This window comes from Xiphophorus couchianus, chromosome 6, assembly GCF_001444195.1.
Source record: "Xiphophorus couchianus chromosome 6, X_couchianus-1.0, whole genome shotgun sequence".
Classification (NCBI taxonomy): Eukaryota; Metazoa; Chordata; class Actinopteri; order Cyprinodontiformes; family Poeciliidae; genus Xiphophorus; species Xiphophorus couchianus.
In genome coordinates, this window is record NC_040233.1 from 6339495 (window position 1) to 6364799 (window position 25305).

General features: G+C 40.3%; 2 protein-coding genes across 11 annotated transcripts in view; both read left to right on the forward strand.

Moving 5' to 3' along the window:
* The first annotated feature begins 1933 nt into the window (after nucleotides 1–1933).
* LOC114146063 (ETS-related transcription factor Elf-1-like) lies at nucleotides 1934–20275 on the forward strand. Of its 8 annotated transcripts, none has more exons than XM_028019817.1 (9): nucleotides 1934–2030; nucleotides 2111–2178; nucleotides 10291–10651; nucleotides 10738–10861; nucleotides 14390–14497; nucleotides 14629–14784; nucleotides 14871–14945; nucleotides 17686–17881; nucleotides 18375–20275. In XM_028019817.1, the coding sequence occupies exons 3-9, from the start codon at nucleotides 10592–10594 to the stop codon at nucleotides 18991–18993; spliced, it is 1338 nt and encodes a 445-aa protein (XP_027875618.1). In that variant the 5' UTR covers nucleotides 1934–2030; nucleotides 2111–2178; nucleotides 10291–10591; the 3' UTR covers nucleotides 18994–20275. The 8 variants fall into 8 exon arrangements, with proteins under 8 accessions (XP_027875618.1, XP_027875619.1, XP_027875616.1 ...); XM_028019818.1 differs by having other exon boundaries at nucleotides 10294–10651; XM_028019815.1 differs by having other exon boundaries at nucleotides 1985–2178.
* Nucleotides 20276–23631: 3356 nt separating this feature from the next.
* The window catches only part of sugt1 (SGT1 homolog, MIS12 kinetochore complex assembly cochaperone), a 33079-nt gene continuing 31405 nt past the window's right edge, over nucleotides 23632–25305 (forward strand). For 2 of the 3 annotated variants that reach the window (XR_003596020.1, XM_028021625.1), the window contains exons 1-3: nucleotides 23632–23771; nucleotides 23868–23916; nucleotides 25212–25302. Coding sequence is in view for 2 of the 3 variants with exons in the window: in XM_028021625.1 (XP_027877426.1) it covers nucleotides 23758–23771; nucleotides 23868–23916; nucleotides 25212–25302 (154 nt within the window). In the remaining variant the exon portion in view is untranslated. The remainder of the gene's footprint in view (nucleotides 23772–23867; nucleotides 23917–25211; nucleotides 25303–25305) is intronic. The other variant, XM_028021626.1, reaches the window with a different exon arrangement.

A 25305-nucleotide genomic window follows, 5' to 3' on the forward strand; every position in this document is an offset into this window, starting at 1 on the left:
CATTTTCCTGTCTGCTGTTTGTATGTTGTGTAGAAATCCACACATTCCCCCAACTCCACTCTTCCAGTCAGACTCTAATATTCGCAGCTTCTTCTTTTTTTTTTTATTTGTTTGCACAATCATCTTGAAGCTGAAAAGACTTCTTTGTCACATGTACCCTACGAAAACTTTTATATCTCAAGAGATTTAAGATTCACTTTATTGTGACTCAGCGCCGCCTCATAGACACAGAGCAGAACGAAGTGACGTTGCTCAAGCTCGCGCAAACACATGTAGAAAAAAAAAATGTTGGTACAGTTTGAAAAACAGGCATGCATGTGTGGCTGCACTGTTTATTGTTTAGGAGGGAGTGGTTTGATGTCAGGGCAGGACAATATTCAAATTAACTCCAGAAATACAATTGTTTATTTGAGTTTTTTTTTTTTTTTAAAGCTGCAGCGTCTAAGTTTTATTTAAAAATTTAGATATGTTTTTTAAATATTTGTCAAAATGATCATTATGTCGTGACAGTAGAGCGCGAGACAGACAATCGGTGAAAAATATCAAGCTCCATTCAGAGCCAGGAGGAGGGTCCTAGCGCTGTCAATCATACTCATGTACACGTTGCTACAACTTGCTCTGTGCTACGCCACAGCTTCTTCCCCACACCGGATCCTGATGTCGTGAATGCTAAGGCTAGTTAGCATGGCCACCGATGACGGCGGATAATCGTCTTGTCCTGTGGGTAAGTTGTTTCTCTGACGTCAGCACAAATATTAGACCACTTCCTGTCGGTCCCATTCTTTCAATAGCCGACCCGAGGCTTGTTTTTCTGCGCAAAGGGGTTTAGAGGTCACAACATATTTTCACTGATGTTCAGATGTTCATTGTTTCACATATCTAAGTAGTCATGACTTCCCCAGAAGAAGGCTCGGCTGTACAGTCATCGCCACGGTGATGGTTTCAGAGACAGACAGAGAGAGGCTGTTTACGTGGATAAGCTAAACACTTAAAAGTAAGCACTTGCAGCCCTCTAAGCCTCTAAAGATCTCCAAACCAGACTCTGGACAGACAGACTTATGAAGCAGAGCTCAGTAAATTAGAACTTGTGTTCCGACGAGGCTTGTTTTGTACGATTTCAAATAAATCTATTGAAAACAGCAACTTTTAAGCTGTTATTAAAGCCCACATTTCCATATTAAGAATGTTTTTATTGCTCTGGTAAAAGATTCTAACCTCAAGTGGTGTGTTTTTATTCATCGCAAGCAGGAAATCACCATAATCAACGAAAACAAAACATCAGTCTGCTTGACGGAGTGGAATACGTGAGTGAAATAAATCAGCTTTTAATTTGAACTCTGCCTTCTTTTGTTTGTGCAGCACTTTGCTCAACATTGTGTTGTTTTTTTTAAAAGGCTTTATGAATAAATAAATATTGTGCAACTTTTCAATAATGTACTAATTTACTGAGGCGCACTTGTAATATCTTGTGTAAACACTCAACACTCAAATGGATTTATTTTTAAAAAGAGCAAATTCACGTTGTTGCCACTAGGGGGCGTGAGGGTCTCATGTAAAATGCAAACTTCTCTGAGAGTTTTGGATTTTTTTATTATTATAAAAAATTAAAAAACACCTGATAGCATATTCATTCATTCTCATTAAGGTGTGAAAAATTATAGAGGTTTTTTATTTTTGCTAAATATAATATTTAGGGAGCGTGTTAACCTTATTAGTCTGCATTCATATTAGCACCACATTTGTTTGCAGAAGGCCTGCTCGCTGCTTTACATTGCAAATAAGGCCGTGTTTACATTGCCTCACACTGACAATGGTCTCTATGGGTTACCTTCGCTAACAACACAGGTAGCCAATCAGATCTCACAGGCTGGGGGAAGAGGTGTGACTGAGTGTGTGTGTTCAACTAGTTCTCTGGAATAAAAAAAAAAATAAAAAAAAGAGGAAGCAACAACTGACAACTCTGATCTTGACTGTGTGCGTCACTCCCTCCCTGGTTCCTGGGAATTCACAATAAGGGAAGCAGATCCCAGGTCTGCGAGCAGATGAGGACTCTTTCTCTCTCTCTCAGTTTGTCAGATGTAATGAGAACAATTTCCGCTCCTCTCCTCAGATCCTCCAGGCGACTGTGGCTGGGTCATATACACACACACACCCCGAAACGAGCCCAGCACAGATAAGGTAAGCATGCCTCTTCTTCAGTTTACCAGCCCTTACGGCGATTTTCTGTTCTGTAAAAGAAGGGGGGGGGAAAGCAGAAGAAAAAACGTGTGCTGGGGTCTGACATGTGCCGAAGAGAAAGTGAAAGTGCTTTCCAGGGAGCAAAAGGTTTCCAAGCGTGGCTGTTTGTGGTGTATCTTTTTAAAAGCTTTTTACCTGAGAATGCTAACAAAACAAAACAGGAAAAAAACAAAAATCTTTTCTTTCAGACACAGCTCTGTCGTTCGCACAGATTGCTTGTTAAAAAAAAAAAAAAAAAAAAGAGACAAAAAAAATAGTGCTGCAAACACCTCCACTGTGCTCCAATTCCCCATCTCCAGCAAACACACACACACCATATTTCACTGTGCTCATTTAACAAGGCCCGGTTACCCAAAGCAACAAGAGGGGCTTATCATCTGCTCCCTCTCTTGCCATGCTGTTATCACACTGGCCTAGTTCACACACACACACACACACACTCGTAGGCACACGCATACTCTGTCCTATTCTGTCAAAAACACTCGCGCTCTTTTCTATCTCACTTTCTGACTCGCTCTCGCTTACACACACACATGCTGGCACAAACTGGGGAATGAATGTTATGGGTAGTGGGGATGGGGGCTTATCAGTGTCCTTGGGGGCCTGGCAGTCTCTTCACAGACTCGGATCCCAGCGCCGGGGCCACAGGGACCAACCTATGTGACCAGACTGCTGATGAACAAAGGGCTCTACAGTTGGAGTGTCCTCTGTGGAGGCAGCAGGCTGCAGGCCTCGCTAACGATCAACATATAGGAGCTGGGGACAGGTCTCTGTTCAGGGCAGGAAAAATGATACTGTTCTGCTGCCGGGTGGAAAAAAAACAGTTCTGTCTGTTTCCTCTTATACAAAATGGTTGATTTTTACTCCCAAAACCGATTGTGCTTTGACTAGAACCGTTCTGTTTTCAGAAATGTTTGAGTTACAGAAGGAACAAAGCAATTAGCAATTAAGCTAACTGTTTAAAATGGTTAGAGACAACCAATCAAAGGTTTAATTTTACCAGAAGTATTCATACCTTTCGAACTTTTCTCATTTTGTCCCATTTAAAGTTGCGGCAATTATGTAGAATCGACTTTTTTTTTTCAGCTTTACATCATGTTACGATGTTGTTTCCTCATCAAAGACATACCTGGAGTGTTGCTTTGATTCTGTCTTTTTAATCTCCGGTGGCAACCATTCACGGGATGCCTTAACGTTTGTTCTCATTGAACGCTGCATTTTCCTTTCAGCTCCTTCAGACTAGCCAGCGGCATTTAGCAAACACCTGCGCTTCTTCTGAGCCCGTCAGACGAGCAACTTCTCAGTGCAACGCTGGTGAAAACGTTAAAGGCTTAATGGAGAAACGTTGCCGTGATGACGTGGTGCAGGTTGGAAAGAGCAGGAGCTTCTTAAAGAGACAGAAGCCCAATTTCGAGGTGTTAAATTGCGAAGTCAAATTTCTTTTAAATCATGTTCGATATACCATTTTTATAACAAATGAAGTTAACATGATTGTGCTATAAAATGCCCCCATAAAGCATAATACTATTCCTTTGAAGCACAACTTTAATGTAAGTTCTTGATATTATTTGTAATAGAATGACACAAAAATCTGAAAAATTAGGCCCTTTTTGATTTAATATGGATAAATAAGATTCTGTGCAACTAATTGCCATGCAAAGTCACAAATAGTAAATGACAGTTCAACAAGGGGGCATTTAATCTGAGTGTAAATCCAAAAAGCGTCAGAGCTTTGTTAGAAAATATTAACGAACAAACATCATCATGAAGGCCAAGCGACTCAGTAGACAAAACAGGTTATAAAATAATAGCTCAAGCTTTAAACACATAAACTTGCCCATTTTCATCAGTGGACAACAGAAATCTACCAAGCTACTTATGACTTAAACTGACAGGCTAGACTATAGTAAAATCATTTTAGGATTTACAAGGAAGTGGTGCACCTGGGCTGGAAACTGTTTTGGTGACCTGTTCACTAAAGTAAAGAATAGGGCTAATGTTAATACAAATTACAGTATATTAATAGGTATCCCTTTGCATTACCAAATGTGAACTGATGATAAAAACTGATAATTGTAGGTTCAATATATCTCTTAGCCAGTAGCTTCATGTTGTTCTCCCCAAATATTATTACAACCTCTTAATTTTTAAATACTTGAATATTGTTTATCTTCATACAGGTCCCAAAATAGTATCACAACTTACCTGATATAGGCTCTTATGTATAAAGTACAATGTTTGCAAAACACACATTTGTAAAATAAAAATAATAAAACAAATAAAAATCCTGCGGATCCCCCACACCCAAAAAAAAAACAAAAAACAACTGGTGCCCTGGGCTAGTGCCCTGGCCCCAGGTCAGAGGTTAAACATATGAAAGGTCAGAAGAGACCAAAACTGAACATACAGTCTGCCAAAACTAGCTCTGCACATCATCCTCAGCATGCCATTCCCAAAGTGGCAGAAGATGGTGGCAGCATTATGCTGAGGGGAGGCTTTAATTTAGCAAGGCTATTAAGTCAGTGGTTCAGGGGAAGCGATCTTGGAGACTGAAATGGAAACTTCAAAATGTTCAATACCACATTTCTACTGCCTTTCAGTGTTACATTCTACCCTGTGTATGTCTATAGCATAAACCCCTGTAGAACGTTCTAGTTTTTTGTAGCTGTGTAACTAAATTATATAGCTACTTAATGTTTTTTAAGCAATTCATTAATTGTTATGGGACTGAGGGGGGAAAAAAGGTTTGAATCATAGATGTTTTTTTCTGATTCAGACTTCAAACCAGAACACACTTCACTGGCAAAGCCCTCAAAAGCCTCCACTCATTTATTTCTGTTAAACCACAAGCCATTATGCATAAAAATATAATTCTGTAGAAAAAAGACGTCATCTTCTTTCTTCATATAACTTATCAAAACTCCCAAGAACAAGTTGTTTTCTTTCAGGTCTTGTGGTTAAACAGTAGATGATGTAATATCAAAGAGTGTCAGTGCTCTAAACTAAATTAGTGACAGTGACATTTGATGATGGCGCTAGCATGTCTCCACAAGTACCGCTTGATTTACAAAAGACCGGTTTTCGTCCATGTACAGCCCCTATTATCTGTTCAGTTTACGCTTTCTTTTTGTACCTTTCAAAACTGTACTCATTTAGCCTCAAGTGCTTCTCAAAAACCTCTCTGTTGTTCAGAAATAATGCTGTATTCACTCCACTAATCCACTTCTATGAGCATCCTGTTTTCAGTACTGATTCCACATTTCTACCTAAGACTTGACCTGCTCTTGTTGGAGTGAGCAGGTGTGCCACACAAAGTAGAGATACACAGGGCAGAGCGGTGGCTAGCGTAGTTGATTCTCAGCTAGCAGGGCCCTGCTAACTACACACTTCAAACTGCTCCTAAATGTAAGAAGCCACGGGCCAGAGTTACTGTGTCAAAACCACAAACACTTTCCATCACTCCAGCTTCAGAGTTTGATGTCCTTTTAACAGAATGCTAAAGTTCAGTGTAAGCAGATTCACTGCCTGCTGGCCCTAGCTTACATGTTTCAGGTCACTGCTATTACATGTTTTGCTAGCTTGGAAGTCATTTGGCTGTTCAGGAAGTGATGACATGGAAACTAAAGTCACATCACCCATTAGTGATATTAATACATTTTTAAAAGCACAGTTTGCATGTTCAGAGGCCAGAGTGTATTAACGAGCAGAATGCAGGTTAGCAATTTGAGCTAATAGCCTGCCATACTAACTAATGTTAGCTTGTAAGCATGTCAGGGTCACTCTGTAGAGAGTCGAATTTCAAAAAGCGATAATTTTGGGCATAATAAGCATGTTTATTCCAAAACATCTGCTAAACTCTGGCGTATATTTTAGTATTCAACTGCTGTGTCCATCATTTGTTGGCCATCTGATGAACGGTTGGAACTCTTTCACCTCTTTCTGTGACTGATTTATTTACTTGTTTCATTGAGTCAAATCAGAAAATGCGTTTTATAGGAGGTTTGTCATTTACATTTTTAAAACCTTTCAGAGAGATAACAGCTATAGATTTGTGTTTCTAACATAACAGATTTATTTTCTTGGTATACGTGAAAGTCTAAAGTCCCAGTCAAAAATAAATACAGCCATAACGTTATAACTGAATTGTTTTCTTTGTTATGCTTATTGCACTTCCTTTTTTTAGTGACATGACATTTCTCTTATGATTTCATTTTTAAAGACAGACAATATAAAGCCCATGCTGCACTTTCCACTCAATAAAATATAGATTAAAAAGCCACTGCAATATATTTCTCACTTTCAATACTTGATTAACTCCCATATTGAGATTAACTAGTTTTATTTGCCTTAAACTGATTTACTGATTCATTTCAATAGTAACTTTTTTTTAATTATTATCAGACCAGGTTTGAAAGCAGCAACAAAAACTGCAGTTTGTCAGTTTCCTAAATGGTTTGCGGCTGCTGGCTTGTGATACAAACTCTATTTCTGCATTCAACAAGTTTATTGTGATTGAACAGATAACAGACCATCCAGTTCCCTCTTATCTTTAAGAAAAGGAGCATTTCAAACCATACTTATTGAATACGTATTGTTAAAAAAAGATTGCAGCATCACATTATTAACAAAAATATTTTTTTTTTGCAATTTTTAATTCCCAAAGCCTAAATTATCTGCTCATATCATCCCTTTTCTTCTTTTCAGTGAAGATAACTTTTTAATTATATTAATTATACATATTTTCATAATTATATTCCTTAATTATGACAAAATGATCATTTTAGCTTTCGTCGACTCCATTTTGGTTTTCGAAAATGTCTTAAAGTGGACAAACATTTCAACATGATGCGTCGATGACTTCCACCTGGAGCAGCCCGTTTGGTTATTGTGAAATGCAAATTTTATGTAGACATTGTACGTTCTCTATGCAAAAAATGAATAAATAAAAATGTCAGAAATGTAATGCTTTGTTTACAGTTTACCAAAAGGCTTAAAATTTACTATGAATTAAGTCTTACATCTAGAGTGAAACATGCAGACTTTGGAAGGAAGTTGTTTTGAAATTATGTTGAAAAAACCCCAACATGCACCTCAACTAAACATTTCCATTTGGAGTAAAATCTAAATGACTTGATTTGATCTACACGGGAGACTTATACAAAAGCAAGTTACTAACCTAACACCTGCAGAAAAAGATGCAACTCCTGTTACAGTTTTGATTTAAAATGTTCTTTATTTAAAATCCAAATTCAGCCTCACAAAAACAACGTGCACGCCCCGAGTGTCATCACATACGGCATGTGGCAACCGAGCCAAGTTTGTTCCCTCTTTTTTTTTTTTTTTGCGTTTTAATCTAAATTTGCTGAGTTTACTGAATGGATGTAGCACAAAATGTGACAGTATGCAAAAACACTGCATGGATCTAAGCTAAATTTGGAGAGAAGAACCAGAGCGGACTGGAATGTAACTCGACTGCTTCAGAATCGAAGTCCAAAATTCATCAGAGTTGCTCGTCTCCGCGCTGATTTTTCACAAAAGGTAGAAGTTCATGTCTTCACTTCAAATGGCTTTAAAAAGTTAGCATTTCAAGAAATGGAAAGTTAAACACAAACACCAAACTTTACTACCCAGCTGCGTTTTTATATCCAGTTTAAGTCTGTGGGTGTGAGAAAAAAAAAAAAAAATTCCCCCACAAGATGATATCTCTAAATCTAACTAAAACAGTTTGCTCATTTTGGAGGCGTCTGTCTTTTCTAAAATAATGCTTTGCACCTCGTGTACCATCAGATAACAAATACACTCACATGCTGACCTGTCATTTCTCAGGTCATATTAATACCACCAAGGCTAAAAACAACTGGGAGCATCAGAAGCTGAGAGAGAAGAGGCCGCTGCTGGCAGAGGTATTGGCCCAGCGGTTTGGCCCAGAAACTCAGGAAGTGGTTCCATCTAACTGAGCTGTGCTTCCTGTGTGATAACTGACCCAAACACGCTGCGACTCTATCTCACACGTACACACCAAAGGAGAGTTTTAAAAAAACATCCCTTCTCACGTTAGGAAAAAAAAAGTACTTTTTCATCACAAGTGCGGATTAATTGGATTTAAAATGTAGGAGCAGTTTAAAAGAAACTGGAATTACATCCTTGGACGTAAATTGTTCACAGAGCGAGATCCAACACAGACAAAACCTAAATGTGGGTGGAAGAGTTTTAAAAGAAAAATAAAAGAGGGTTGAAGGTAGGAGCAGGTGTGGTAGCAATGTTTACACCTTAAATTTGACACTGGTGAGGGGGATGGGGGGGCTAAATGGCGCCATGGCAACAGCATTTATTCCCCCTTTTTTCACATTCTGTCACATTGAAACCACAAGCCTCTGTGAATTTACTGGGATTTTATGTGATAAAACAACAGTTTTCATTTTATGTGTCACCAGTAAAAAATTTTTAAAAAGTCTGAAGAAAAGTGGCTTATAATCGTTTTAATAGCCTGACTGAGGCACATATGAAGGGTGAAACTTTCACCCATTTGTCTTTGCCAAACAGCTCAAGGTCAGTCTTCTTTTTTATTACTTGTTTTGGATATTTAAAATGGATATCAGTTCCAGTGTTAAACGCCGTTTAGAAATTAAAGTTTATCGATCTTTGAGACGGTCCACCTGGGTTATTATTCCCCTACTGTTGAATCACTTGAACATGACCGCAAAACGACGGTATTATTGTTTATCGCAATAACCTCTACGACAATTGCAGCAAAATTTATTGTGACAGGCCCAGTTCTAAAATATGATAATATAATTTATATGAATAAATTCTAAAAAAAAAAATCTACAAAACTAAGTAGATAGCTTTCTGAATTATCTACAGAACTTCCATTAGAGAAAATTACCCCAACAGCAACAAATTTACTTTTGTAATTTTGTTTCCCTATAAGATGAATTGAAAGAGAATGTAATTCCTCCTTAACCTAACCCCCAGTCAAGAATTGCATTATACTGGTTGTGTAGGGAGAACTCGGTTTACTTTGTTTATTCCAGGCAAGTAATTATTAAGTTGTTATTACTGTTGTCATTTTTTTAATGCAGTGAAAACGGTTTTAAAAAAACATTGGGTGAACAAAAAAATAAGCTTTTGCACAATCTTCCCTCTGATCTGTCCACTGTGGCAGGTTGTTTCAGTGGATTTTTTTGAAAATCGGGTAAAGACAAAGGCACACCACACTTTTAAGATTTTATTTCTCAAAAAATCTAGAATGTTCTATGCATATGCATAACTTTCCTTCCATTTCACAATTATACACTCCTTGGGGTTGGTCTACCATAGAACCCCCCCCCAATAAAATACATTGAGATGTGATTCCAACCTGACAAGACAGGAATAAGGTTGAAGGGACTGAACAAGAGATATTTTCGGAAGCACATGGAGAATAATTTCCCTCAGAGAACATCGGGTTCTGGTTGGTGGACTCAGAAATTTTACAGCGTGTGCTGGGCAGAAGGCAGAAAAAGGGAGGGAAAAAGAAAACAAGAAACGAGAAATGAGTAGCGGAGAGGAGCCGCGCCCCGTCGGTGTTGTTAAAATCTCCTCCTTCACGGCCATGTTGTGGGGAATGCGCGACCCTGAGGCCACGAACGTTGTGCAAAGACGTCATCTTGCAAGTTCAAACCCAGCTGCCTCCCCTCGACCCATAACACCCACCCACCCCACAGATACTGACGCACACACACGCCCCTACACCCACACACACACACACACACACTGCAGCGCGAAAGCTTCCTTCCTGTTGCTGGTTTAGCCCAGTTTAGAAGCGTGATAAGAGCGAAAGAATTAAGATATGTAAAACAGAGAGACTTGAGCTCAGATACCGATGTTGTCGTCTTTTTCCACTCGAGGCAAAGTATGCCATTTTTTTAATCTAAGACTTGGATCAAAATTTGAGAATATCTTGAAGAAATTAGGTTTGATCCCTCGGCGGCTTTCTGCAGGTGTAGCTGTGCCTCTAACGGCTCCCCTCACTCACATTTTGTTCCCTGGTGCCTCTGTGTTGTTCTTCAGCAGGTTCAGTCAGACCACAGGACAGTTCACCGCCCCCCGCCCACCACCCCTCCACTTCCTCATCAAGAATCGAAGCAGAGCAACATGAGTTTCCTGTGACGCCGCTTTGTCTCTGGTCAATTAGTGTAGCCGTTCGCATCACTCCTCCACAAGACGGGCTCCCAAGCGCATCTGCAGCTCCGCGAAGAGTTCCTCCGCAGGAAAGATCCAACAACACTTTTCTGCTGGTTCGGATCCTCCTCGCCGGAGGGGCCTGTGATGTTGTTTTCATGACGTTGGAGTTGCTTCGGGACACGCAGCCATGCTTCAGCAGCCGGAGCTCATCTTTGACTTTGCCAGCGACCACTTCAGCTCGTCACAGGTGAGATCTAGTTTGGTTTTTTGGAGTTTAAAAAATTTTTTTTTATTAAAGCCAGTATTTGATTTAAAACAACCATCCGGTTTCAGATGGGGATGTATTCAGAGTACCCTGCAGTGGTGGTGGAGGAGGTCCCCCATCAACACCTGCTGACATACACAGGTCTGATGGGTGAACACTCACAGACAGAGGATCACCATGAGCTGCTTAAAGGTCAGCCCCCACACAACACATACACACACACACACACACACACACACACTCACCCCGTCTGCCACTCGGCCGGTAGTCACAAAGTTGTCGAAAAATGTCATTTATGTCAGTAGTTTTTTTTTTAGGACGTGGCACTCACCCACAGACTGACAGAGTTCAAGTGTCTATTGCTGTTAACTGTGACTTACTGTGCTGAAAATTCAGTTCCCTGAAATGTAATGTGGAACAATACATATAGAGCTGAAACGATTAATCAAATGTGAGTAATCGGTTGCATCGGGATTAACTGGCTACATCGTGATTAACCGGTTTACTGAAATCATCGTCAACTCGTGCAGTAATCGATTATTCGTTAACCGGAGACTAAAAAAAGAGCCAGTTTTCTGAATCAAGCTTGACATATTCAAAGCAATAATGAATTAATGTACACAAATTATCTACACTTTGCATTTCAGATAAAAGCACCTGCACTTGTCAAAATGCTCTAGCCCGAAATTCTCAAGTGGCACAGCTTTCACCTGGTTCAGATTTACTAAAGGAATGCTGTTTTATTGCACGTTAGGCAATAACATTTTTATTTCTTATTTCAAAAAAGAAGTTGTATTGTTTGTTTATTTACATCTTTCAATGTATTTTTAATGTTGCGTGAAAAATCCATAGAATATGCTTTTTAAAAAATCCGATTAATTGTAAGAATAATCGATAGATTAATAAATTACTAAAATAATTGTTAGTTGCAGCCATGCTTTACATAAGTTCAATAGGAAAGGATTTTGATTCTGAAATGCCAGCCTACTAATAGTAAACTAGTAAACAGTACTGAACCTTTTGCATTAACTTGTACTGCATCCAAGCAGCCTGATAATATTTGCCAGGCTGTAGGTCTCCCTCTTGATTATGCAACTTTTATACTACACTTTTTCCTTCCACTCAACTTTGTAACCGTTACGCTCGGATACAACTCTCCGAACAGTCAACTTCTTTAGCAATGGCCTTGTTTTGTTGAACCTTGCTGGCAGCCTCTAGGCTGCCAGTGACTGCTGGGCAAAAAAAGAATACAGGTGATCCAACTTAAAGAAAAATAATTTATTACAAGTAATAAAATTAAGTTTATCCAAGTAAATATATTAAGTTGATTAAGTTCTCATGTTAAGCAGACGTGAATGAATGAAGTTTAACAAACTTAATTCGATTACATGTCACAAGCTAACTCCTTTTTTTTAAATTGGAGCTTCATTCTCTTTTGACAGTGTCTCAAGCGAGCACTCTTCCCCCTTACTGTGAAGAACACAACACTTACTTTTCACAAATTCTTTTTAGAATTGATCATATCTAATGTTAATTTTTTTGTCTGTGTAACGGAAATGTGGGTTTTTACGGAAGAAGATTAGGGCCACCGAAAAAAAAATAAAGAGAATTCTGAGATTAAAGTTAGAATTCTGACTTTAAAGTCAGTAATGGTCCAGATCAATCCCAAGGTCAGTTTTGGATTTTCGTCAGTGATGTCATCGTTCCTTATATTTACAAGTTTGACCTGTCGCCTCTTTAAATAATCCAGAGCTATTTGTACAGTTACAAAGTACAGTTTAAGTCAGAATTCTGAGATTAAAATCATTTAAACTCAGAATTTTTTTTTGTTTTGTTTCGGTGGCCCTAATCCTCTTCCGTAGTTTTTGGTTCGCTGTAAACCATAGCGCTTAATTTAAAAAAAAAAACAAAACAGCGCCTTATCTGTGCGCATGCGCACTGGGGTTCACAGCACATGGACCACCCTCCTCAAAAAAAAAAAAAAAAGATAAAAAAAAAAAAAAAGTTCAGGAAGTGAAACAAAACATTCCTAGCGTGCTCCTGTTAGTGAAGGAGTCCCAACAGGATGCTGAGGACGCGGTGAAGGCAGGCTGCGGCTCTCCTCGTGCTGTCGTCGGAATGAAACAGTAAGGCATGTCGCCGGGTTTCGTGTTTATCTGCGGGAGCGACAGTTATTAAAAGCGGCTCTCGGCTGTATTAGCCCGCGGTAACAGCTGGTTTAGAGAAGGACTCAAGAGACAGCCGAGGAGAGTTCCCTTTAAAGTTTCTACAACATGGAGGTCAGAACCGCGAACCTAGTGGGTGTTTTTTGTTTTGTTTGTTTGTTTTTACCTGCGCGGTGGGTTTAGTGGAGCTCTGTCCCTAGCAGAAGACAGGTAGCTGCTAGCTAGCAGATGTTCTGTTGAGCTGCTTCACAGCCTCATCACCTCATGAATAAATGCGCGCAAAACAATAGACCCCGTTTTTGTTGGGGGCTACCTTCATCGTCGTGACCATACGGTACCGTACATTATGTTTCTTAAACGTGGTTGCGTGTGGTGAGTAAAAAGTAGCGAGCTGTAGCAGGATGTTTCTTGTTAAAAGAACAGCATGTAGAGAGTTTAACTCAGTCTGTTACTTATTAACAGGTTGTACTGTAAATGAATCTCATAACTTTGGCGCAAATATTATTCGCTGGTTTAAGGAAAACGCCAGTACATACTTCAATAAAATTAAAATAGCGTGTGTTATGGTCAGAAACAATATTAAAGATAAAAAAAAAAAAGAATAAACCTGTAATGTTGTAGTATTGAGTTTTTATTAGTAGTAGTATTTTGTCTCCAAGGGAAAAAAACTTTCCTGCTATTTTTAGATAGTTTTTGGTCATTGCTTTTCCAGACACCTATCATAGACCCTTTAGTATTAGTTGCTTGTTACTTTGTAATTTGTTATTAATTTAAGGCCATTGCAACAATTTATTTGTAATTTTGTTTTAAATGACACAGGGCAGGGCAGAACACTTTTTAGACAACATTTAGGTTTTTACCTGTCCTGTGTTTCTGCATTTTTTCAGAATATCAAAAAATGTTGTCTCATGTCAAACATGCTTTATTAATCCCAAAGGGAAATTAAATGTAATATTGCTATTCTTTAAATAGCTGTTGTAGATGACAGCTTAGGGCAAGAAGGATCTCCTGTTGCAGTCAGTATTACACCAAGCCTGAAGAAGCCTCTGACTGAAGACACTTTCTTGAAGTCTCATCAAGACGATGCTAAGGTTGTCCATGATTCCATAATTTTCTGTCTTTAGGACGTAACTCGTCTGCTGTAGTCGTCACGACACAGGTCTTAAACTCCATTCATAAATTTGAGGTGGTGAAACCTGAAGAAACCCTGACGTAGCTGATCCACTCGATTGGTCCGGCACGGAGCAACTTTTTTTTTTATTTTTTTATCATTGGCTATTCATAATTTCTGTCTATTGTAGGTTTATATCAACTCTTTCTCATACATCGATCGAGCAAAACCTATTTTGCGATATTATATATTGCTGTCTTTTTATCGCCCAGCTCTGTGGCGTCTATGGAGATCTACTCTCACCTTAGATGAAGTTCTTTTCTGAGTTTGCGGGGGAGTCGGCATCGCAGGAAGTGAGGGAATGTTTTGGTGACCTCTCCGTCTGAATCCCAGCCTCCCGTATCTCAACGTGTTTTTCGCCCTCGCTCCTCTTTTGATCTGCAGTGGAGCCATGTGAGAGCGGCGAGGAGGAGACCATGGAGACGCTTGTTGCTGCTGACTCGCTCCTTGACATGGACTGCGTTGACACACTCTCGCTGGAACAGCACTACTGTAAGCCCACACACACGCGCACACACACACATTTTCTGATACACAAGTGGTTTGTGCTGGGAGACGTTATTTTTAGATACGATGTTCTCTTTCATTAAATCTGTTTATGTGCCCCCTCCCCGCCCCCGCAGCCCAGGCTTTCCTCCCGTCACTGAGCGATGTCATCACCGCTCCCGTTACCCAGGTAACCGTGTCCGCCGAGGGCGTTGTGGGAGCCGTTGACCAGTCGCAGTGGCACTCGTTGCACAAAGAGAGGCCTGCGGCGCAGCTGCAGTCTAGAAAGAGGAGTGAGTTGTTATCTTTCTGAGCGGAGAGGTGAGGTCACCTGGGAACATGTGGATTAAAAAGATTTGATTTGTTTTTGTGTGAGCAGGTAAGAAACCTCGACATCGGAGGGCAGAGTCTCCTACACCGGATATCAAAGTAAAGAAGGACAAATATAACAAAGGTATTGGAAAACATCATTAGTTTTCATATATCACCTGGTGCTAGATCTGGACTTCAAAATAAAACCATTTAAAGAGAAATTAGTGATTCAAAGGGGCATTATTATGTGTTTTACAGGCACATTGTGCTATAAAAGGGCACTATCAAGTAACTTTTCTACCTTCAGTTGTTATAAAAGTGCTATATCGATCAAATATGACGTAAAAGAAATTTTACTTCTTGATTTAACGCCTTGAAATTGAGCCCCTGTCTCTTTAAAAATTCCTGCTCTTTCTGAAACTCCACCTACAGGAAGTCGTCACAACGCTCTGGATGGAGCGAAGAAAGAGCCACAAAAGATTTGAGACTCTTAGAATATAGTTTACCAATAGTTTACCCAATATAGAGCTGTGATGGAATATTTTAGGTCAGAGTGCGTTACATGCGTTACAGAGGCTCAGTCAAAGTCTACCCCAGTGGTGTCAAAACGTTTTACCACGAGACCCAAAGTCATTGAGTTGGAAGTAGTTGGGGCCAAATAAATTGTAGATATATTTTTAGGACATTTTAAAAATATCCTCAAAAACTATTACTTTTATTACAATTAACCAAATAGTGTGGTTTTTGTAAAAAAAAAAAAACTGATCTGTAAATCATTATATATTGAAAACATCAAAAAGGTCTTGTGAATGTAACAGGCCCGCGGTTTTGACATTACTTGGGTTTATTTTCTTATTTGGAAGTAAAATTTTTCTTTTGAGAAAAACTAAGTCAGTGTTTGTGGTTCTTGTAGCTCCAAAATTAAGAAAACTTCAATAATTCAATAATTAGAAATCTGTATTTTGCATCTTTCTGTGTTTTTTATTTTTATTTTTAAAGGAGACGTTACTTGTCTGTAAAAAGTGTTGCCCTAAAAGAAAAAATGTCCATCTGGACCAACAACCATCATTGCAGGTCAGCCGTAAGTGGCCCCCGCGCCGCAATTTCATCTGTAGCAAGACTTTCAAGCTGCTGTTTTTCTTCCAGTCTGACTGAAGTTTTCACTGCAAAGAGCTTTTTAAATTCAGATTTGCTAATTTCAAAACATAGCATGTTCTGGATCATCAAAGGTCTGGGCTTAGTGATTAAATGCACGAACCACTGCAGGTACGCACATTTCATCTGTTTCTTTTTGATATTTCAGTACAAACACAATTAGATATGCAACACAGACTGCGGGAAATAAAAAAACAAAAAAGAATCGACCAGTCACCATCTTTGCAAAAGCAATGAACCCATGTTTTTGATTCGAAGCGCATACCTTTGGGCTCACATCATTCACTTTCAACAATGAAACAACCAGCAGTTGCGTGGCCACAAATCATACTTCATGTACTTAAGTGGCAACAGAGCCGAAGAGCATCAAAGTGTGTGTTTGGATTATGAGTAGAGAATAAACAGCGGGAGAATATTCTATTTACTCTGCAGAGAAGATCATTCATTTTACTCCTTTGCTCTTTCTGCAGTAGCAGTGACATAAGTTGCTATCAGCTGGTTAATTAGGCAGGCCGTCTGACATGTTGCCATGCCGACTGTCGTTTCAAAACGCTCTCGCCTTATTAGGAGTGATGGTTGGTGCGCCGTCAGTTTCCACATCGTGACTCTGCTTTTTGCAACCTAAAATGTTTCCAAACAGTCAGAATGAGTCATTTTTATAAGTGATAGAAATATGGAGGAGCCTCGGGTGTAATTTGCTTCTGACACATGAACGAGCAGTACTTATCAAAGATTGCATAAAGGACAGCTGATGCGTCAGCTTGTCTTAAAGGTGATTCTTTGTTAAAGAATTATTTACAAAAAATGTGCAAACAAGCAGCCATTTTTTTTATTGTTAAAGGACTTCTGGTTGTTGCTCTACAGTTCAAACGCACAAATTGAGATTTGTCTTCTTCAGACCCTCATATAAACAATCTCAAAAGCCTGTAGGAAAATAAAAAGGTTCTAGAAAGAGTTTTACAGTGCAGCTCTATATTTAACCCTATTCCCTTTCATTTTGGTTCTGATCCCCATGTAGACCAGGTGGCTCTTATGAAATGTGACAGATCATGACTCCTTATCAAACCAAGTCACTTCCTGCCTGGTGGATTTATTTATTTATTTTTTTACTTGAGTCATTTAACCACATTTTCTTACACAAGTCTGTCGTCAAAGCAGGTCCGAAAATTCCCACTGGCAGGTATGCAGTGTCTTCCAAAATCTTTCAGAGCCCATTTTGCAGTTTTCCTTTTCAGTTGTTGTTCAGAGAAAACCAGTTCTTGTAGATTAGCAGATTATTAGCTATTTTTATTTTAAAGCTGCAGAATGTAACTTTTCTAAACAATATGTTTCATACGTGTTTGTTTAAACTGTCAGTATGCCGCGACAGTATAACGTAAGATAGATGATCTGTGAAAAAATTCAAACTCCTCTGCCTCCACCCTGTGGTCCTACTGCAATCTGCTCAGTCAAAAACAACCAATTAGAGTCAGGAGGAGGGTCTTAGTGCTGTCAATCATGCTTATGTCATTGTTGTTTAATGTGCTAATTGTGGAGAAACAACTTACTGTTTCCCACAGACTTATGTTTTAGAGAATATAAAAATAAATAAAAAATCAATTTGAGCCAAATACATGTTTCCTTACTACTTCTATTAAGTCTTTACCAAAGTTATTCTCCTCAGGTTATTTTTCTTTGTCTCTTCCTTTATTGTTCTGTTTTGTGTGTGTGTGTGTTTTCTGCTTTAGGAGGGAACACCCTCTACCTGTGGCAGTTTCTGATGGAGCTGCTGCAGGACAGACAAGTCTGTCCTCGCTACATCAAATGGACCGATCCGCAGGCGGGCATCTTCAAGCTGGTCAACTCCAAAGCCGTGGCCAGGCTGTGGGGCAAACACAAGAACAAACCAGACATGAACTATGAGACCATGGGAAGAGCACTCAGGTACAGCTTCTTTAGGAGGGTTTCGGTGGAGTTTTGGACCTCGGTCCTGTTTTAATGGTGCAGCTTCACTTCAAAAATTTAAGCAACAGCGCATCACACAGTCGTGCGTACTTGTGCAGTGGAAAAATACCACTTTTTAATTCTTTTTTTTTTTAAATTTCCATCTTCCCTCCATCTTTCTGAGACCTCTCTAGCGCCCTCTTGTGCTTCCCCCCCCCCCCCCCCCCCCCCCCACACACACACACACACACACTTTGAAAAACAGTGGTCCAAAATATAAAATCCCACTAAAACAAATTTTAGCTTTGTAACAAAATTTGCAGTAAGAACGTTCCGGGTTCAAATCCCGACCTGGGGTCGTTCTGCACGGAGTTTGCATGTTCTGCTTGTGCATGATTGAGTTCTCTCTGTGTAAATCAGGTTTAAGATCCAACTTCCTCTTCAAACTTGAACTGAGACCTGATTGGATGTTTATTCCCCTGTGTTTGTGAAGGTACTACTACCAGCGGGGCATCCTGAACAAGGTGGAGGGCCAGCGCCTCGTTTACCAGTTCACCTCTCTTCCCGTGAACATGGTGTACATCACGGACGGAGATTGCGGCAAAGAGGAAGAGGACGACGACCACGACAAAAGTGGAAACGACGAGGGGCTGAGCGACGGTACCATCTCCAGCGACCAGTCTGCGGAGGACGAAGAAGTGGACGAGGCGGAGGAAGAAGAGGACGAGGAGGACTTTCAGCCGCCGCAGAAAAAAACCTCGTTGGTCTCCCCGCGAGCCGCGGCAGGGCAGCGGCCCAGACCGACTGCCAAGCAGCCGGCTCAGCGCGACACCGTCCTGCGGCCCGCCGGCGCCAGCCTGATCCAGGAGCAGCACCTGCCCATCGTGTCCGCCGAGATGCTGAGGACGCTGCAGAACCTGCAGAAGGTCCGATCGCTGCAGCCGGCCGGGCAAGCGTCCGTCTTCAAGACGGCCCAGCTGCTCGGGAGCCTGTGCGAGAGGCAGGCTGCGTCCGAGACGGCAACGGATGCCGGAAAAGGGGCTCCGCAGAAGTCGCACGCAGAACGCCGGAACGCCCCGTATTTGGTGCCTCCCACGACCTCCGACCAATAAACACATCCAGCCTCTGCTTCATACCAAACACGTTCACTCCGCTGACTCAGGAACTCTTCCACAGCTGTACTTTGCTGCATCGACGTCTGAACGCCAGGTAAAGCCGTCAATCATTTAAGTGAGGCACCAATTAGACGTTTCTCGGCGTCTTTGTTCGGACGACAATTACGGCAAACCAAAACCAACTCGATCGTCCCTTAGAAGACGTTACACCCTGTTGTATTTTCTACCAACAAGCTACTCAAGAAACCAAAGACAGACATGCACTGGAACCCACCGCCTCTCTGCACCTTCTGCAGATCCTTTTTGCTTGCACTTCCACTTCAGGCTTTCCTGGAGTCATTTATCATGCCATCACTTCTTCGTCAACTTTTTTATTTTTAATTTAATGTACAATCACAAGCTGAATCATTCCTTTGCCTTCAAAGCGTCTTGTTTGCACTATGATCTTCACTCTGCTGTACTTTTCTTCTCCAAGTGCCTAAAGGTCTCGATCCTGGCCCTGCTTTCTGTCTGTCTTTTGCTGATAATCATGAGAATTGTGAGGGAAAAACATTCCATTTTATTATTATTATTATTATTATTATTAAGAGTACTGTTGTTTGTTTTTGGATATGTTTGTATTGTGATATGTTAAAACAAGGGATGGCTTTTTGCTGCTGTTAAATGTTTGGCCTTTCTTTTCTTGACAATCACAAGTGAAGTGCTTCTTATAAATTTCCATTGTGACTGTAATGTCTTTCTGTTTGGACACTGTGCATATATAAGCCTCGGATGTTATATACTGTAAGTTTGAATGTGCTCCTGCTCTGTTGCCATATCCCTCCCCCTGTACCTCCAATCCCCCCTCAGGTTCATTTATTTTTCTACTCTACAGAGACCATGTACTCCATGTAAGGAGCGTAATGGCCGACTGTTAATAATGAAGTAATTAGTCAAGCGTTTCCTCCTGCCCTGGCCTTAATGGACCCTCGCAACGTTCACCTCGCTCCTGAGGAGTGAGGTTGCCGTTTTGTCTGGCTAAACTTAGTTAGGAGATGCTTACGCAGTGACTGTGCCTTTGCCTGTAGGGAGCCGCTATGCAAAACTGCTTCTCACTTTATTAAGCCATTTGTCTCAGATTCCCCCTCAGCTGCCCGGGTGTCTCCTGACGCTGTTTATTCAGCGTAGGGCGAGCTTTGGCCGGATGAGGGAGGATTTCTGTTGCCTTATTTCTTTTACGCGCTTTCCTTTTTGTCCAGAGATGGTAAATGGAATAAATGGAATACATGTGTGAAATTTGTCCTCGTCTTATTTTTTTCATGTTCTATAAAACTAAATGTGAGAATCTGCGGTTTGTTTTAGAGGTTTACATCCACAGAGTTCAGGATTGCCAAGCGATGATTATTCTTTTAGAACAACTAGTTGGTTCCCAAGTTCTAATCAAACCGTTACTGGTGGATAAAACAAAAATGTTTCCATTTTAGAACCAGTTTTTTATTTTTACGTATGTGTTAAAAACTCACTATGTTGTGACAGTCTGAGACAGATAACCTGTGGAAAAAATTTACCTCCTTATGCTTCTATTGGCCTCTACAGAAATGTACCACTCCCAGTCAGAAACAAACAGAGCCAGTAGGAGGATCTTAGTGCTGTCAATAGGGCTCATGTACATGTTGCTAAATGTGTTCAGTACTTGAAACTAGGATTTATGAGCCACAACATTCTCTCTTTCATTATAAACCTTCTATAAATGCTTTTTGTCAGCATGGAGGTTGCCTTGACACATTCCAGACTTGCTGAGAAAGAACATAGAAGTTGTAGCATTGGGTTTTTTTTGTCAGTCTATTGAGGACTTTTGATCTCAGAAGATTAAGAAAAAAGTCAGATTTTTTTTTTTTTTTTCCAGTGGTCCTAATCCTCTAATGTACTAATCCTATTAATAGTATATGGATTATAAATAAAAGTGAGATTCAGACCAGGAAACCAACTAGCTTAATTGAGTGCTGCCATATCTGGTATAATATTGTGAAGTGGTCTATCATCCAGAAATGATTCCAAAAGCACATCAACGGCTGCAAAAAGTATATTATTTCTCTGCCACATGCTGTCAGTAGAGGTTGCTGTCCCGCAACCTCTACTGTATCGAGCACACACACGTGCTTGAGTGTGTTGACACCTGGCTGGGTGAAAACACTGAGGAGGAAAAGAAGCAGGTCCTGATCACATCCATTGGTCTTCATGTCTGGAGCATACCAGCTGTCCTGGCATCGTCTTTGTCGACAATCAGGACTCTAGAAAACATACTACCAAACTCCAGGTCTCCGACTTCAAGACTGATCCTGCTTGTCATGAAGGTTCCAGATAAACTAGTCTTGACCCATCTCAGTTCATGAGTGAAAACTGCTCCTGACCCTCTACAGTTAGCCTACCAGCTGCATGCAGGGGTGGATGATACTGTCATCTACTCACCGAGTTTCACCTGGAAAGTGGTGGATGCACAGAGAGACAGGATCACGGTGTGTGTGACAAGCTGCTCGGGACGGGTGACGGTGCTTCCACTGACTGCTGGGTTGCTGATTACCTGTCAGACAGGGCTCAGTGTGTTTGGCTGAGGAACACCGTGTCTGATGCAGTGCTCGGTAACATGAGTGCCACGGGGAACTGCTCTCTTCCTCTTTCTGTTCTGTCTTTACACCTCTGACTTTAAGTACAACTCTGACTCAGACCACCTGCAAATGTCCTCCGGAGACTCTGCAGATGTGGGGTGTACTGGTGGACATGAGTCATTGTACAGATAGATAGATGGGTGGGACTAAATCACAGTGAGGAGTCTTCCGCTCCTCACTGTGGACAAGACTTAGAAGATAGCAGTCCGTTTGGCAGAGTAAAACATCCTCTGACTAACTTCATCACTTCCTCGACTAGAGAGGTCATGGATGTTGGATTGGAGGACCAGCACACGTGTTATTCACAATAACAAAGTGTACAGACTTTACTCCCTGAAATCACAAGTGTTTTGACATGTTCAACAAAGATCTTCTATCAGTCTGTAGCATGAGCATTCATCTCCAGTGTAGTGGTCTGTATGGGAGTGAGAGCAGCTGTGCCCTAGCAGATGCTAGCAGATGCTACAAACTCAAGCAGTAAGTCTTTGGACTGAGCCTGGAGACATTTGAGTGAATCAGGGACAAAATGGCGTGGCAGGAAATTGCTTAAAAAACAGCTAATGAAGAGTAATTCTCCAAAAGTTATATTAAACATCGGACCATCACTCCAAACTTATATCTCGTCTAAATGGTCCAGACTTGATCGTCTGCATGTTGTACATTGAACACAGTTTGGCTGCGTTCCTTTACTCGTGAGTCAATGTTGAAGACTTCAAAGAAATTTTGTGACTAAACGTCTTAACTGATCAAAACAAATGGCAATTGAGATTAAATTAGCTTAACTGGTGTAGGACAGCGGCGCCTCTGTTGGTAGGGGTTCATCCCGTATGCAATCTGTCCTTCTTGGTCGTTGTTTTCTTGGGCAAGAAACTTCACTCGCCTTGCCTGTTAGTGGTGATCAGAGGGTCCAATGGTACTGATTAAATGCCAGCCTCTGTCACTCTTCCAGGTAAGTCGTGGCTACAATGTAGCTTCACACCATCAGGGTATGGATTGGTGAATGACTGATTGTAGTGTGAAGCGCTTTGAGCCTTTGGTCTTGGTAAAGTGCCATAAAAGAGCAGACCATTTAGCATTCTGTATTCAAGAAGGAGGTGTTCAAAAGACGTTCAATGATTGGCGCTAATAAGACTCTACGTACAATTATTAATTACTTGCTGAGATTTATTTGCAGTCAGAGTCCATGAAACATGATCTCAACACAGAAAGGACTAAACTTTCCTTACTTTGCTTCAGTAAAGTTAGTATATTGGCGAATTATTTTAAAATGGTATTTTTTTTTCTTTTCAGAGAGTAGACTTAGGCATGTTGGAATTTGTCTACTTATGGATTACTTTCTGTGCATTGGAGAGACTTATTTCAGGGACTTAAAAAGGCTGAGCAACCTGATAAAGAAGGCTGGTTCTGGGGACCAATGTGCGATCTCTGGAGACGATAGGGCAAAAAAAGAAATTCTTCATAAAATCAGGAAAATAATGGACAAGCCTGAGCATCCTCTTTTTGCGATACTGTAATAAAACAAACGGGTGTCTTCAGTCAGAGGCCTCTTCAGAACCACTGTGGAGGCTGTTGAAGAAGGGCTTTTCCTGTCCATACACATACAAATCTTTGAAGAAAATTATATAAGTTACAATGTACTTTCAATCTAGGATTAATAAAGTATTGCTGAATTGAATTTAATGACCTTTTATGAAATTACTCTTAATAATTTATAGTGATTGCAAAATGTCCCACTTCTCTTATTTTAAAACCTCAAATGAAATTGTGCTGTATTATTCAGATTGAAAATCTTCTACTTGGTTGGTGTTTTAACCTTTAATTCACACCTCTTATCTCTTTCTGCCTCTTTCTTAGTAATACATTACTTACTCGGGTACAACAACAGATTAAAACGCCACAGCGAGATGGTTTTTCTTCTGTAAATTCATGTTTTGGTGATCTACTCCAGACCGATGGGAGGAGCAACGCCAGCGTCAGCGTCAGAGCTCAACGTAAACCGGATGTTGTCGAGCCTTCTGTTGCGTTCACTGACAGTCGCCGCCGACACGTTTTCTAGTACTCTCCACGTCTAGAACTTTCCTGTGAGAAACGCAGCACAGGTCTGCGGGCGAAACCCATGGCAGCCGAACGGTAAATTAAACCCACGTATTTATTTCTCTCTGACTCGGTTTAATGCAACATTTCCCATTCATTTAACGAAGTCCGGGTGTGTGATGTTTGCTTTAGCAGCTTCTCCGATAGCTTCATTGACGAAGATCCACAGAAAGCTCTGGAGGTAAACATTAGCATCTGTTTCCATCTGTGGTTTGATTCTGCTGGTGAAGGTTGTCGGTTTAAAGTTAAAGTGATATGACTAGCTGTCCTGTACAGCAATCGGGGACATTGCATGATAATGCACATTATGTTAGCTCTGGTTTCACTTTGCTAAGTTAGCTAATGTTTCCGGCTAGCACTACTTTGGAAAGCAGCAGAGGGCTGACAGAGACTGAAGAATAATTGTTGCATTTTATTTCGCCTCCTGTTTGCTTAATAACTTTGTATTTATTAGTTGTAGCTAAATACTTCAAGTTAGCATGCTAGTTAGCCGTGCACTCGTTCAGTATTGAGTTTAACTGAAAGTGGAAGCCAGGAGACGCGTTTAAGGTCGTTTCTGTAGCTACAGCATTTACTGACGCTTTCAGAGCCTAAAGCGACATTCAGCTCCTAACTAAAGGCATGTTAGCAACATTTTCAAAACAAACAATTACATATTACAACAGTGATATTTCATATGTCAAAAATCACTGGTGGACGCAGATACGTCGTTGGCTTCAGCCAAATATTTGAGCAATTCATGTCCCTCAATTCAGAGTAAAAACCTGTAAAATGTTGTGATCCAATCACAAAAATGTTTAATTACATTTTTTCAAACCTTTCTGTGAATTGTTTAGCATGTTTTTTTTTGTCTAGTAATAAAAAATATCCTAATATTTTTTTTTTTAGGATATTTGCCTTTAAAGGGTTTTTGCCTTCTCCAACCATTTAAAGGCAAATATCTAGTAAAGTATTGTGGCTTTTATTTAGGAAAGATCACGAGTTTTCTTGCAGTAAAATGTGTTTTCACAATAACCATCAGCGTCTAGGAAATGAAAAAGCTGTACTGCGTACAATATTTTTTGAAGTAAACATTATAGTTAAGATATTAACAATTCTTTTCCTCGGGTAAGTTGAACGGTTTTGTTTGTAAAGCTACTTTTTCTTCAAGTAGCTTTACAATCTAAACTAAAATGGCTGTCACAGAATTTAGTCAGGAAATTTAATAAGGGTTAAAGGTACACTGTAACTATATAACCATTGCATTGCCTTTACACTGTACCTCATGTTAAAGCATAAATAAATTTTGGGAAAAAAAAAGGAAATTTAATAAGGCTAATTAATGCTTTGCTTTTAAAAGAGTTTATAAGTTAAGTGATGTCAGCAGGAGTTGAGGATTTTTCTTGCCCTTTGTTGCGTTTATAGTTTTATTTCTATACTCTGTCTCAAATGGAAACCACGTTAAAATAAATTGTTTAAAGGCTGAATTGTTTTCAGGTTCTTAATGAGGCTCTGCAAGGAGACTGTGACAATGCTGAGTGGCTCTGCCAGCGTGCCTATGCCCACATACTTCTGAAAAACTACAGCAGTA

Excerpts from the sequence above, each read along its gene's own strand:
- LOC114146063 (XM_028019817.1), top strand. The coding sequence starts at position 10,592 with ATGCTTCAGCAGCCGGAGCTCATCTTTGACTTTGCCAGCGACCACTTC. Across the intron at positions 14,946-17,685 it reads GAAGGACAAATATAACAAAG|GAGGGAACACCCTCTACCTG; the intron begins GTATTGGAAAAC and ends TTTCTGCTTTAG. Across the intron at positions 17,882-18,374 it reads ACCATGGGAAGAGCACTCAG|GTACTACTACCAGCGGGGCA; the intron begins GTACAGCTTCTT and ends GTGTTTGTGAAG.